The following is a 14613-nucleotide window of genomic DNA, read 5'->3' as shown; positions in this document are numbered from 1 at the left end:
GATGTTTGACATTCAACATGGTTAGTTCAGCTTTTTCTTATTGCATTTTCAAGCTTTATTTGACAGTACAGATTTGAAATGGGGAGACAGAGAGAGACAGAGAGAGAGAGAGAGAGAGAGAGAGGGGATGACATGCAGTGAAGGTCCACGGGTCGGATTTGAACCCGCGACCACTGCAACGAAGGCCAGAGCCGATATGGTACGCGCTCTATCCACTACACCACCGGAGCGCCCCCGTAAAATAACAATCAACATGGTTCGTACAGCTTTTCAAGATAACATTTCAAGCAGGATAAAATATCAAATGTTTTCAAGAACCCCAATACTGGAAATAGACAGTATATAGGATTTTATTTTTGTTGTGATTTTTATAAATATAGGGGAGAGTGGCCTAAGTTGTGCATTTTGGAAGTTGTGCCACCCCTTGTTTCTAGAAAACCGTGGAAGAAATTGGAAATGTGACCACATATTTAAGAAGAGCCATCCATTTGACTCATCCTGTAAAGAAGGGAGACACAAGGAATAAGATATAAGCACATTTAAGCTAAAAAAACTGTGTTTTGCCTTTCAAAGTAAAATTTCCATGATCAAGGTTTTTTGATTATTGTGTCTGAACAATTATAGACAAGTTTGAAAACATTTGACACATGTTTTAGTGCTTTTTGAAAACATTTGACACATGTTTTAGTGCTTTGGTATGCTACATTTTGAGCCTACTGTATACAATTAGCACAATGTCAGCCCTAAATTGCTGCATCATGCTTATTATCCAACTTTCTGGGATTGGGGTGATTTGTGCCAAAGGGCCTGGGTGAGTTATAAGTAAGTAAGTAAGTAAAATGTATTTATAAAAGCACATTTATGACAGTTTGCACTGTCCAAAGTGCTGTACATAGTGCATTCAGTAGGTAAACAATGAAGGTAAAATAACAATAACCAAAATAAAAGACGTAAAGCCCATACATCCACATAAACACAGATAGTAGTGCAGAGGTATGCTAGTTAATGGGTAGGAAACACCAGGGTGTACATATGGGTTTTGAGCCTTGATTTAAAGGCAGAAATGTAGGGGAATCACATTTGTCAGGTGGCAGTTGGTTCCACAAGCACGGAGCAACTAGTGCAAAGTACATTTCTGAGAGTTGTGCCAGTGGCATGGCTGTATACGCTGGTCACCAAAAGAAAGTGATTGTCTACAGTAGCTCAGAAGAGAGTGACATCTCAATTCCACTTAACGACACCACTGATGAGAGTTCAGATGGCTAGAAAGATGATGATGGTGACTTTGTCATTGTGAGCTTTGCAGGTAAAACCATTAGATCTGCTAGGCCTTGTTTAAGAAAAGTGTCCTTAAATCTTTGTCAACTATTTACTTTAAATACACCTTAAATAAGTGATTGTCTAATGGATTTGTCTTGCATTACAGTTTATGAGATATATATCAATGGCACAATTCACCCCATGGTATTTTCTCCAACCGCACAACTTACACCACACCGGGGGCAAGTTGTGCATCAAGACAACTTTTTTTCCGAAAGCTATATTTCTTCAACAGTTTATTCCAGATCCAAAGTTTTTATTGCCAGGGATGCACAACACCCTGAAATATATGTACATATTTGAGTTGGAGACTTTACTGTCAAGGCCTTACTTTAAAGTCACTTTGAGTGAAAAGTTGCACAACTTAGGCCACTCTCCCCTACTGTATGTAAAATGGGACTGTAATCATATAATGTGTAGCTTTTAAAATCAAAATGAGTGTGCACCATCAAGTAATTTCTGTTATTATGATTGCCAATAATATGGCCTTAGCATGAAGAAAACTAATCAGTACGTTATACAGTTTGAAATGTCAAGCACACTGCAAAAATGTCAAGTGTGTGTGTGTGTGTGTGTGTGTGTGTGTGCATGTGTGTGTGTTATGCCCCAGTCTAGGGGAAAACAGAGACACAAAATGCGAAAATACCCACTTCCCACTCCTACCGGACACAATTAAATACAATAACTAACACATCATAATAATAGTGGTTCGGGAATCCGCAAGCGAGTGCTGCTGCTGTCAATCATGCCACCCGCTGAGTGACTCCGGTGGAGCCTATGAATGCCGTGAGGCTGAGAGCGAGCCAATCAGCTTCCGCCACTTACTGAGTCAATCACCAACACCTGCATCTGTGTAGAAAAGCTCATTCGCAAGCAAAGGTCTCACTCCCACACCATACTCAGGAAAAGACAAAAGGAAAACAGCACACAGCCGTAACAGTGTGTGTGTGTGTGTGTGTGTGTGTGTGTGTGTGTGTGTGCGTGCGTGTGTGTGTGTGTGTGTCTGTTTGTGCGCGTGTGTCTCATTTAAACGCCAACTAAGAAAGTTCTCTTATTAAAAACACCTTACAGCAGTATTTTGAGAAAGAATATTTTATTGTTGTCATACAAAAATTATTTACATACATAATGTGATTCCTAAATTCTTTTTCTAAAAAGTACAAATGTTACAATATTTCTTGATATCACAGTACAATCCAGCAAGTTAAAGCTATAGTGCGTAGCTTCTGCCGCCCCCCCATGAGGAGTTCTGAGTGATTACAACAGCAGTGTTGGTGCATCTACAGTACATGAGGTAAAAGCCTTCAGGTGATGGCACATGGATTTTATTCCTTCTGCTGTACGTCTAGGTTTTGTTCTTAGCAGTAGAACTGAAACATTATTGGGCTCTTCTTGGGATTTTTCTGAGCTCCTGCACCAGTGTCATGGGGGGGGGGGCGACACCAGTTTGTAAACGCTGCCATACTGAGAAATACAGAGAGAGTTTTGTGGAGCTGATAGTCTTAATCAACTTTGCGTCAACTCGTTTGGCGATGGTTTGAATGTAACCAACCCTCATATATTAAAAAAAGTTACGCACTAAAGCTTTAAATAAAAAAAATAAAGATTTGTTGAATTAAATCATAATTTAAAAGTGCAAAATCAGAGAGCCGTGATGTTTTCCCGCATTATCCCGGCATCCTTCGCCATGGCGTAGAAATGGCCTCGTTTCTCCAGCAAGTTTTCCGGAGAATCGAACTCCACGATTTTACCAGCATCCAGCACCATTACCCTGTGGACAAGACAGACAACAAGGCAAGTTCATTTATATAGCACAACAATTCAGACTCAAGGCCATTCAAAGTGCTTTACAGGGGACATGAAACACATCAAGATTAGACATTAAAAAATTGCATAGAAAAAACAAAGAAGAAAATACAGGCAGACAAATTGGCAGAAACATTTTGTACCATAGTAACCATCGGAGCAGCATTCTACAGGTTGTGACTGTGAATTAAAGGTGCAGTGTGTAATATGACATCATCAAGAAAGTTCTACAAAGTTCTAGAATGCAACACTCCCTGGCTAACCCCACCCCTTTTGAATAATAACAGGAGCTACAGTGGCCTTCAAGGACAAGAACAATTACAAATTTTAAACAATGCACCTGATGACATTCCAACTATGACACTTTCAAGATGGCGGCACTAGGCCTTGGTCCAAGATATGCAAAAATATGGACATATATGAGACCCTTTCTAAGGGGAAAAAAAATATTCAAACATTTTTTTCAGCTATTATGCACTAAATTAAATGTACTTATGGATATTATAATTACTTTCTACAAAATCTGCTAGGAAATAAAAACCCAAATTCTACACACTGCAGGTTTAAGTGTTATTTTTTCTTCCTATTACCTAGGGGGCAAAATCCCTTTTTTTTGGAAAACAGACATGGGCTGGTGTAAAAGGTTGTTCACCAGAAATGATATCTAGGACCTTCAAGGATCACAACCTGGGTGGACAACCTGGTCAACTACCTGCTGGAAAGCTACAGGGGGCGGAAATAGAAAATCGTAACCCTGGTTTAATGCGAGGGTAAAATTGAAAAAAAAATTAAAAAATAACTTAAAGATATCATCATGGAACTCTTCCAGTTGGTTACTGGCATTAAACCTGCAGTGTGTAGAATGTTGGGTTTTATTTCCTAGCAGATTTTGTAGAAAGTAATTATAATATCCATAAGTACATTTAATTTAGTGCATAATAGCTGAAAATATTTTTTTGAATTATTATTTTTTCCCTTAGAAAGGGTCTCATATATGTCCATATTTCTGCATAATTTGGACCAAGGCCTAGTGCCGCCATCTTGAAAGTGTCATAGTTGGAATGTCATCAGGTGCATTGTTTAACATTTAGAATTGTTCTTGTCCTTGAAGGCGACTGTAGCTTCTGTTATTATTCTAAAGGGGTGGGGTTACCCAGGGAGTGTTGCATTCTAGAACTTTGTAGAACTTTCTTGATGATGTCATATTACACACTGCACCTTTAAAACAATGAATTTTTGTATTGAAGTTTTCTTCATTTTTCTTTGAATATTTTTGCAAATGTTGCATATTTCACAAATCATACACACATTTGCAAATCTTTAAAAAGCGAACATCTAGATATTGGATAAAGCCAGAGTTCAAATATCTCAAGGATCACAACCAATTCTGAGAATATATCGATTATATTCTCAGAATTGTATTTGTCTTACGTCGTCGAATGTAACACATTATACAGCAGTTGGTTCTGAGCGAGTGATTTGATTGGACGAGAGACCTTCTGAGCGTTCTGAAGGAGTGCTGATATGAGCGAACAACATCACTCGGACTGTTCACCAAACTGTAGACCAACTGTCAAAATCACTCCGCGGCTCACTGATGAGCCGGAGCTTCACTTGTGTTATCTGTGTGTGTGTGACTCAGGTTGACTGTGGCGAGTCTCTCCCCTGTGAGAGGGCATCGCTGCCACACACAGACAGAGACAGTGTGCGGTAGTCGCTCACACTCACGTTACTGAAGACAGCAATAGTGTGTGGAGATAAACTCAGGCTGCTGAATAATACGAGCGCAGCATAGCTTTAGCCTAGCCTAGCTTTCCCACCTCATTGTATAACGTTACTTCCCCCGGGCCGAAATACACTCATAAACTCTGGGAAATGAAGCGTGGGGGTTTGGATTGGGCAGCGGACCTTATTACCAACTAGATTAAGATCCGCCGTTACGTTTCTTTGGTGATTTTTACGGGACATCGGGTCGCCGTGGTTAATGTTACCAGAGTAAACACTGCAGGACGAGCTCACTCCGAGTCCCGTCAAGTTGTTGACACGAACTATTTATGTTGGCGGAAGCAAATACATTCTTAAATGATTAAAGATAACATTTTAAAGTTAACTTGTGAATTTCAGTTGTAAAACTGCTGTATAAAAGCAATAGCACACTCAAGGTCGCAATGTTGTCACTCTATATCAGCACTGCTGTGTTTCTCTTCGGCACTCGGCCTGCGGCCTCGTACCTACGACCGAATCACAGCAGTGCTGATATAGAGCGACAACATGCTCCCTCTCGTGTGCTATTGCTTAAGTGGCAACCTTCATCATTGCCTGCCTTTTTTAAAATGCATTCTGGGATAGTACCTGGTCCCCTGTGACCCAGAAAAATACACAAAGTAAACAGAATGGATGGATAGATGGATGGAAAAATAAACGAGGCCATTTTTTTGTTTTTTCAAAACATGGAATAAAAGGGAGTAGGTATTGCGTAAGTGTAATTTGGTGCACACTGTGCTGCAGTATTGAAAAGTTTGAGCTAGATACTTTTTGTATGTCCACTGTTGTCCAAGAATAAAGAAAACTGGAACATCCTTGGTGGCAAACAGTTGGCATGTATTGCAGCCTTTCTGATATGGAGCACATTTGCAGAGCCTATTTCATATGGATTCCTAATTCTCATGCATATATTCACAAGGCCAACAACAGAACACAATCAATAAATCCATACATCCTGTACATCTATACAACCTTTCACTACGAATGTTACTTGTCCATGTTGCTGCTTGAATATCAAAGCAATATGTTGAAGACTCGAGTATCGTTTGATAGAAAGAGAGAGAGAGAGATAGTAGAAAGAGATCAAGGATGTTTTTGAGCTCACACAGCTGTGGCCATTAAGGTACAACAGAATGAACCCTGACTGTTTGAAAACCAAGCCCCTGGAACCCTGTGCAACATCAGATAGGCCCTTATCTAGGGCGGAAATACGTAGAAGAAAAATGGTCTGAGAAATATTGGAACCCTTACAAATTGAACCCTTATAACAAGGACTTGGACAGACAATTCAAATGTATGATTGGAAGTTCTCAAAAATATGCATTTCTATGACAACTGAGCTACTTCCATTTGTTGATGTGAACTGAGCGAAGAGTAACTCAAGTAGGCCTTGAGTTACAATTGTTTTTTCAAACAACACACACTTTACTTTGTGAAGTTTTTGCACAAAAATGCAATTTTTATATACTGTTATGGTTATGTTTACGGTGAGCCCCCTTTGTTGACAAACCCTTTGTTTAAATGCCCGTTTACAGAACCTAGGCTGTGTATTAACACTGGATATTTTTCAGCTTCGATATCTTGAGCTGTCCATGATACTGTGCAGGTGTGTGTGTGTGTGTGTGTGTGTGTGTGTGTGGGATTTATTCAGCACCTTGAGCTGCCCACGATGCTGTGCGTGTCTGTCTGTCTATGTGTGTGTGTGTGTGTGTGTGTGTGTGTGTGTGTGTGTGTGTGGTATTTATTCAGCACCTTGAGCTGTCCACGATGCTGTGCGTGTCTGTCTGTCTGTCTGTCTATGTGTGTGTGTGTGTGTGTGTGTGTGTGTGTGTGTGTGCATGTGTGTGTGTGTGTGTGTGTGTGTGAAAAAAAGGCGACAGGACAGGGGGACTTTCAAGTGCCCGTCCTTGGTGGGACCTTTGCCTTTGTGCCAGGTACACACAGCTTTCAGAAAGGGGAAGTGTGTGTGGCGTGTGTGTGTGTGTGTGTGTGTGTGTGTGTGTGTGTGTGTGTGAATTATTCAATACCTTGAGCTGTCCATGATGCTGTGCAGGTGTGTGTGTGTGTGTGTGTCTGTCTCTCTGTCTGTCTGTCTGTCTGTCTGTCTGTCTGTCTGTCTGTCTGTCTGTGTGAATGATTCAGTACCTTGAGCTGTCCATGATGCTGTGCAGAGGGGTATACTACGAAGCGAGATTAAGGGCTGAGCGAGGTCTGTTGAGTCTAAAGCCTTAGTTTTCAGTATCACGAAAGGTGGCTCTCTTTCTACCTGGCTAGATCACCGTGGTAACAGAGGCTGCACGGCTAACCTGCCCAGACCAGTTTTTGTTCCAGAGTTTGAGCTTAAATTCGGCACTTAGAGCGCTGCCCTTTAAGGAAACTACAATTTTTGAAATCCCGCAGACCTGACTATATTGTCTGAGCGATACTTCTCACTGAGTAAACTAGTTAAATCAGTAAACGTATTGATCAGTAAGTTAATGAACGAAACGAGGCCGTGACACAATGCTTACATTAGAGTGAACTGTAACATCGCGCTGCGGCTTTTTGTCACATGCATAGTTATTGATGCAGAAAATGTAAAATAGCCTAGACCTACTGTATGCAGCGCCACTAGAAGCTCTCACTTCAAATGATTGTATCTGGCGATCTACACACACTGGCTCTTAATGAAGCGTTCTATAAAATCACATGTTGCAACATTATTTCACTGTAGGCTTCTTTCTTTTCATCAGTAGCGATTACAGTTGGGACGTGACAGGTGACAGCTGTCACAGTTCGGACATCGCTGCAGACTCGCAGGTTAAGCTTCTCACAGAAGATTCATATTTGTCCGGAAAATACAGACTACAGGTTTTGTATCTAGGCTATTTATTGTAATGGTATTTATAAGATGCAAATAAAGGGCTATTAGCCTAAATCAAAATCAAAATTTTTATTAATTTTGATGTGGCTCAAAACTAAAGTGATTTTCCACATAGGATATGCTATTCCTTAGGGGACAGTGTCAGACTTAAATCAGATTCTTAAGTGTAGGATTATCAACTAGGCTAAATGGTGTACTGTTTAAATCCGAGTTAAACCTTTAATTGCTTTATAATGTCACGTTACGCACTGCGAGAACGATCTGTAAAATAAATTAATCAATTCAGTTCAACATCTCTCCTTATTTGCAGTAAGAGTTTTTTTCGGCTTAGCTGTTTTCTGCTGTTCTGTGATCACTTAGACTGACAAACTCTTCCTCTTGAGTGAAGTCAGCGATGCACTTTTTTTTTTTTTACTCAGCTGCTCGCAATCAGTCCGTTTGTGTAAAGTTAGCAGCACAAGGTCAGTCCATTCTGTGCGGAAGCAGAGTCAAATGACGCGTCAAACGCCCCCTCTTATGGGGACGCGCACAGAGCCTGAAGCCGAAACCCTCGTTCAACATAAGAGGTTGATAACTTCCTTCGTGATACCGGTTAGCTCTGAGTGAGGTTATGTGTTATGTTGAACCAGATCAAAAAAAGAGAGCCGGGCTCTGTTGAGTTTGCTTTGTAGTATACCCCTCAGGTGTGTGTGTGTGTGTGTGTGTGTGTGTGTGTGTGTGTGTGTGTGTGTGTGTGTGTGTGTGTGTGTGTGTGTGTGTGTGTGTGTGTGTGTGTGTGTGTGTGTGTGTGTGTGTGTGTGTGTGTGTGTGTGTGTGTGTGTGTGTGTGTGTGTGTGTGTGTGTGTGTGTGTCTGTCTGTCTGTCTGTCTGTCTGTCTGTCTGTCTGTCTGTCTGTCTGTCTGTCTGTCTGTCTGTCTGTCTGTCTGTCTGTCTGTCTGTCTGTCTGTCTGTCTGTCTGATTCAGTACCTGGAACTGTCCATGATGCTGTGCAGGTGTGTGTGTGTCTGTCTGTCTGTCTGTCTGTGGTAATGACTCAGTACCGTGAGCTGTCCATGATGCTGTGCAGGTGTGTGTGTCTGTCTGTCTGTCTGTCTGTCTGTCTGTCTGTGGTAAGTACCTGGAGCTGTCCATGATGCTGTGCAGTCTGTGTGCGATGGTTAACACGGTGCAGTGGGAGAACTCCTGGCGGATTGTGTTCTGAATGAGGTCATCCGTCTCCAGGTCAACGGCTGCCGTGGCTTCGTCCAGGATTAAGATCCGGGATTTCCTCAACAAGGCTCGAGCCAGACACAACAGCTGCCTCTGCCCGACACTGCAAACACGCACAGGGGATGTTTTAATTAACATTATTACATTTCTTTTTGTTAATTAACCTTTATTTAAGGCAAGGAAAGGCAAGTTTATTTATAGCACAATTCAGACACAAGGCCACTCAAAGTGCTTTACAGGGGCAATATTAGAATACATAAAACACATTATAAAACATTTAAAAGCGAATAAAAGAAGCAAATAAAATGAAAATTGCAGGTTAAAATGGAAACAAAAAAGTTTTCAGACTCGATTTAAAAGAACTGAGAGTTGCAGCAGACCTCAAGTTTTCTGGGGTTAGGAATGCAGCTGAAAACAGTCAGATTTTTTCCTCTGATGTTCATGAATGACATGTATCAGCAAACGAGACCATCAGTGCAAAGAATGCTATTTTTATTATATATTTTTTTTCAGTTATTAACCTTTTTTTAAAGGTGCTATGAGGAACTTTTTTAATATTTCTGAAACAGTCAAATTTTTCCTGTGATGATCATAAATTACAATTACGAGACCATCAGTGCAAATAATGCTATTTTTCTAAATAGTTTTTCTTAATGCCTTTGTCATGTGTATACGCTCACTCAAGAACAACAGCTGTCGTAGTAAAAAAACTATCGCTTTTGTCCAAAGGGGGCGCAAGAATGAAGTCAAACTGAAAGTTCCTCGTAGCAACTTTAACCGGGAAAATTCCCATGGAGATTGGGAATTGGGAATAATAAAATCTCTTTTTCAAAAGCTTCCTGGTCAAGAAAGCAGCATAAAAAAAACGTAAAAGTTTCATATTAAAAACAGAATTTTACATTTAAAAAAATAAAATAACATTACAAGACACAACAGTGCACAATAAGACAAATCAAATTAAACAACAATTCGACAACATTTATATTGTACAGTATTAATGTATGTGTGTATGTCTTTCACTACGAGAGGTAGAATTTTATTGTTAATAAAACATTTAAAAAAATAAAAAATAAATTTTAAGAAAATCGGTGTTAAGGAACTCGACATTTGCAGCTAGTGGTTAAATAGCTCTTACTCCTGCTTTTGTGATCATCCATTTGAATGAGAATTTCCCATTCAAAATGAACCTGTAACCTCACTACATGTTTGGAATTATTTTTTTTTTTTTCGCAGCACAGAGAGATGGAAAACCTCTTGTGTTCGCTGTACAAAATAATTGCATGACATCCGCTGATATTCTGAATAGAAAATGAATTCTATAAAGATGAATAAGTGGCTGCGTCTACCCCATGGCCTCTACCCAGCAAGACACATTCTAACGCAGTTTCTTTTCACAGGGATGAGAAGAAACAGCTAATGGACTCATAATTATTTGCGTAAAATAATCGAATGGGTTTTTTTGCGGATATTTCTGGACCTACTGTCGATAACAACTGTAGCTGTGTAATGTGGCATGTATCAACACGCCATTGGCCTGCTGCTTAGCAACACAGAACAGGCTTAATTACATGCAATCATAGGGATGTCGGAAGTCACCATATCGGCAGGTGTGATTATCATTGTCTCCATTATGAAATGAATCGTGACGTGAAAGGTTTTGTATTGAATTTGTGAGGGCAAATGTATTTGTAACCATCGTATTGATCTGTTTTTCTATATGTATATCACATCAGTTTAACACACGCATTTCCTCTAAGAAATGTGCTGACAACAGTTGCTTAAACTAATTTAAGGTTTATTGTGGCTGACCACAATAAACCACAATGACCACAATAAACCCCTGAGACCTGTTTGACCATCTGTTAGTTGACACCCCCGTTGTTGAAGGGGGCCTTTAAAATCCCTGTCTGACCAAAAGATAGGGTCAGTCCCGTCGGGGGCTGACCATGCAGGTTGGAACTTTACTCTGTAACTCTGTTGTTTTTCTACTTTTATTAAACAGTTTATATTGAGAAGTTTCAGTTCATTTATTCCCACAAGGTTTAACTGATTAAAAAACTTCCACGACAGAATTAACAACTGGTTATTAGGTCTGGGGTGAGAGGACAATGAAGTTGATTTAAGAGCGGAAGCCACTTGACTTTCTTGCGCTACTGCACAAACGTAAGTGTAACAAAAGGAAATCAAAGCAGCGAGCAGTGATTGCTATAAGTCACACACCGTACTTTTCCATAATATATTTTTTCACATAAACGGCACAAGTTCAAACTTTTCTCATGTGTTCATCTTCCCTGAAAAAGTATTCATATGAACTGTGCAGGAAAATAGGAAAATGAAGGATGCAAGACATTCAGCACGTGTACATGGAGAGTCATAATCGGGTAAATAAACGAATGAGACTTCAACAGGACTTGCAAAATGCATGTGTACACCTTTATCCGATCTACTTCGCACAGAAATCGGCACATCAACTGACACGCAAAGTCGGATAAGAACTCCTAGATAAGCCGTACATAGTCGGCATTCTACCTGCATGTCATTAAAAACAAACAAATGAGAAACAAATACACAACTCAAATAATATAATTCATGTTCAAAAGGGATAGGAAGAAGCTAAAAATAAAGTTTTAAAACAAACAAAAAATGTGGTCGTGTAAGATGAGTGTCTGTCCCACCAAGGCTATTCAAAGTGCTTTACAGTGGCATAAAAACACATTAAGATAAGACATTAGAAATTGCATTTAAACTTGCAGTGTGTAGAATTTTGGGTTTTATTTCCTAGCAGATTTTGTAGAAAATAATTATAATGTCCATAAGTACGTTTAATTTAGTGCATAATAGCTGAATTTTTTTTTTATAATAATATTTTTTTTCCTTAGAAAAGGTCTCATATATGTCCATATTTCTCCATACTTTGGACCAAGGCCTTGTCACCGCCATTTTGGAAGTGTCAAAGTTGGAATGTCATCAGGTGCATTGTTTAAAATTTAGAATTGTTCTTGTCCTTGATGGCCACTGTAGCTTCTGTTATTATTCTAAAGGGTTGGGGTTACCCAGGGAGTGTTGCATTCTAGAACTTTGTAGAACTTGATGATGTCATATTACACACTGCACCTTTAAGAGATAGTAAAAAAACAAAGGAAATACATAGTGCAGGATGTACAGCTCCGGGAAAAATGAAGAGACCAGTCTGGATATTTCTTAAATGTTCATCTCTACATTACTTATTAAAAATGCTCTAAATGACAATATTTTCATTGTGAAATTTGGTAGAAATGTTGTTTCAGTTGTTAATATTATAAAACCAAAATGTTCATTCTACTCAAACATATGCCTATAAATAATAAAACGAGAGACACTGAACATTTGGAGTGGTCTCTTATTTTTTTCCAGAGCTGTATACGTCTGCATGCGTCTGTCTGTCTGTTTGTCTGTCTGTCTGTCTGTGCTTGCAAACAGGTTGGCTTTTCCCCAAATATAGCAGGGAGATGGAGCTTTATGTGTGTGTGTGTGTGTGTGTGTGTGTGTGTGTGTGTGTGTGTGTGTGTGTGTGTGTGTGTTGTCCCACCTGAGGTTCTCCCCCCCCTCTGTGACCTCGTGTTGCAGCCCCTCTGTCAGCCCCGTGACGTAGGACTTGAGATGGGAGAGCTCCAGCGCCCTCCACACATCCTCATCACTGAACTTGTCAAACGGGTCCAGGTTCATACGCAGGGTCCCCGAGAACAACACTGGGTCCTGCACACACACACACACACGCAGGGACGCACGCACACACACACACACACACAGGGACGCACGCACACACACACACACACACACACACAGGGACGCACGCACACACACACACGCAGGGACGCACGCACACACACACACACGCGGGGATGCATGCACACACACACACACACGAACACACACACACAAGGACGCACGCAGGGACGCACGCACACACACACACACACACAAGGATGCACAAGCACATACCCACGCACGTGCACACACACAAGGACACAAGGACACACACACAAGTATGCAAGCACGCACGCAAGCACACACGTACACACACACACACACACACACACACACACACACACACACACACACACACACACACACACAATGTTAGATAGGTCAGTGCACCACTTCAGGGAGAGACATTGCAGGCAAAAATAGTTCTTTCAAGTACTTTTGAGTGACTGAACCTTGTCTATTTGCCCCTGAATATTTCTCCTATATAGCCATCTTTAACAGCCATCTTTAACAGCCATCTTTAACAGCCATCTTTAACAGCAATTATCTCAACAATAGTTTCTTTCAATACTTTACATAACAGTTTAAATACAAGTAATGAACTAGCAAGGTTTCATGACGATATCTATACCATAGAAATGTAACCCTATTCATCTGCAGTGTCTATCTCGCCTTACAAATGAATGAGACATAGAGATACAAAGATAGAATGTTAACACTGTACCTGTGGTATGATGGTGAGGCTGTTTCTGAGGTCATGCAGACCTACGGTGGATATATCTACGTCGTCCAGTAGGATCCGACCCTCAGCTGCTTCTATAATCCTGAAAAGGCAGTTGGTCAGGCTGGATTTACCGGCTCCTGTGCGCCCCACTATCCCAATCTGGATGGAGAGAATGAATGAAGACTTTATTACGGACTCAAAGTTCCATATAAAAGACAAGACAATACAAGTCATCAACACAGATTAAGATACACACAAGCATCGATTCCAATGTTTCCACAACCCAGAGGAGTAACTTTTTTTAAAGATATTTTTTTTTGGCATTTTTATGCTTTATTGATAGTGTAGAGACAGAGTTGAAATGGGGCAGAGAGGGGAGTGACATGCAGAGAACGACCACGGGCTGGAATCGAACCCGGGTCCGCTGCTGGCTGAGGCCCATGGGGCTAAGGGCGCCAACTGAGCTAAGGGCGCCCCCCCAGAGGAGTAACTTGTATCACTCTGTTTGTGTCAGTGACTGAGTGCAATTATTAGTTTGATTTTTTGACTCTAGAAGTCGACACATACATTTGTACATTAAATTCCTACAACACAACATGGAAGATGGGGACATTACTAGTCACAAACAAAGAGCTAGCACTTGTCCATCTTGGAAGCCTAAGGATGATCCTAAACCCATCATTATACACTACCTGTAGCTTCTTCAGTTTTGCTTTTGCCAGAGAGAGAAGGCATGTTAGGATGGTAGGATGGCCTAGAGGAAGAGGGGGCGATCAGTATCCATGAGGTCGCTGGTTCGATCCCCGGCACCGGACAGGAGGGTAAGTAAGTAAGTAAGTAAGTAAGCTTTATTTATATAGCGCCCTTCACAGACCAGGGTCACAAGGCGCTTCACAATACATATTTTTTTAGGGTGTTAGCAGTAATAATAGTGGTGGCTGCTATTACATCTACGGTGCCCACCACCATCTCTACCATTGTGTCTTTGAGCAAGACACTTGCTCTGACCCCCTCCGAAGTGTGGTAACTTGAGAGGGGATATGCAAAAGATGAATTTTCAATGTGCCTTGTGTAAATGTACTAATAAGGTAAACCATAGTGGTTAAAACTACCACTGAATATTTCAAACCCCTACAGTAACTGACGATCTGTGCCGCTTGTCTATTCCACTGAAATAAA

At 40.6% G+C, this 14613-nt stretch overlaps 1 protein-coding gene across 1 annotated transcript in view; it reads right to left on the bottom strand.

Annotated features, from left to right (window-relative positions):
- Positions 1–2523: 2523 nt before the first annotated feature.
- abcc2 (ATP binding cassette subfamily C member 2) overlaps positions 2524–14613 on the bottom strand; it is a 55497-nt gene continuing 43407 nt past the window's right edge. The window contains exons 29-32 of the mRNA XM_080037373.1: positions 13435–13593; positions 12532–12698; positions 8872–9066; positions 2524–3091 (exon numbers count right to left, since the gene is read on the bottom strand). Coding sequence (XP_079893499.1) covers positions 2962–3091; positions 8872–9066; positions 12532–12698; positions 13435–13593 — 651 coding nt within the window. The 3' untranslated portion in view covers positions 2524–2961. The remainder of the gene's footprint in view (positions 3092–8871; positions 9067–12531; positions 12699–13434; positions 13594–14613) is intronic.

The sequence above is a fragment of the Ammodytes marinus genome (assembly GCF_949987685.1).
Source record: "Ammodytes marinus genome assembly, chromosome: 11".
NCBI lineage: Eukaryota > Metazoa > Chordata > Actinopteri > Uranoscopiformes > Ammodytidae > Ammodytes > Ammodytes marinus.
Note: the sequence above shows the minus strand (reverse complement) of the source record. Positions and strands in the feature narration are given on the sequence as shown.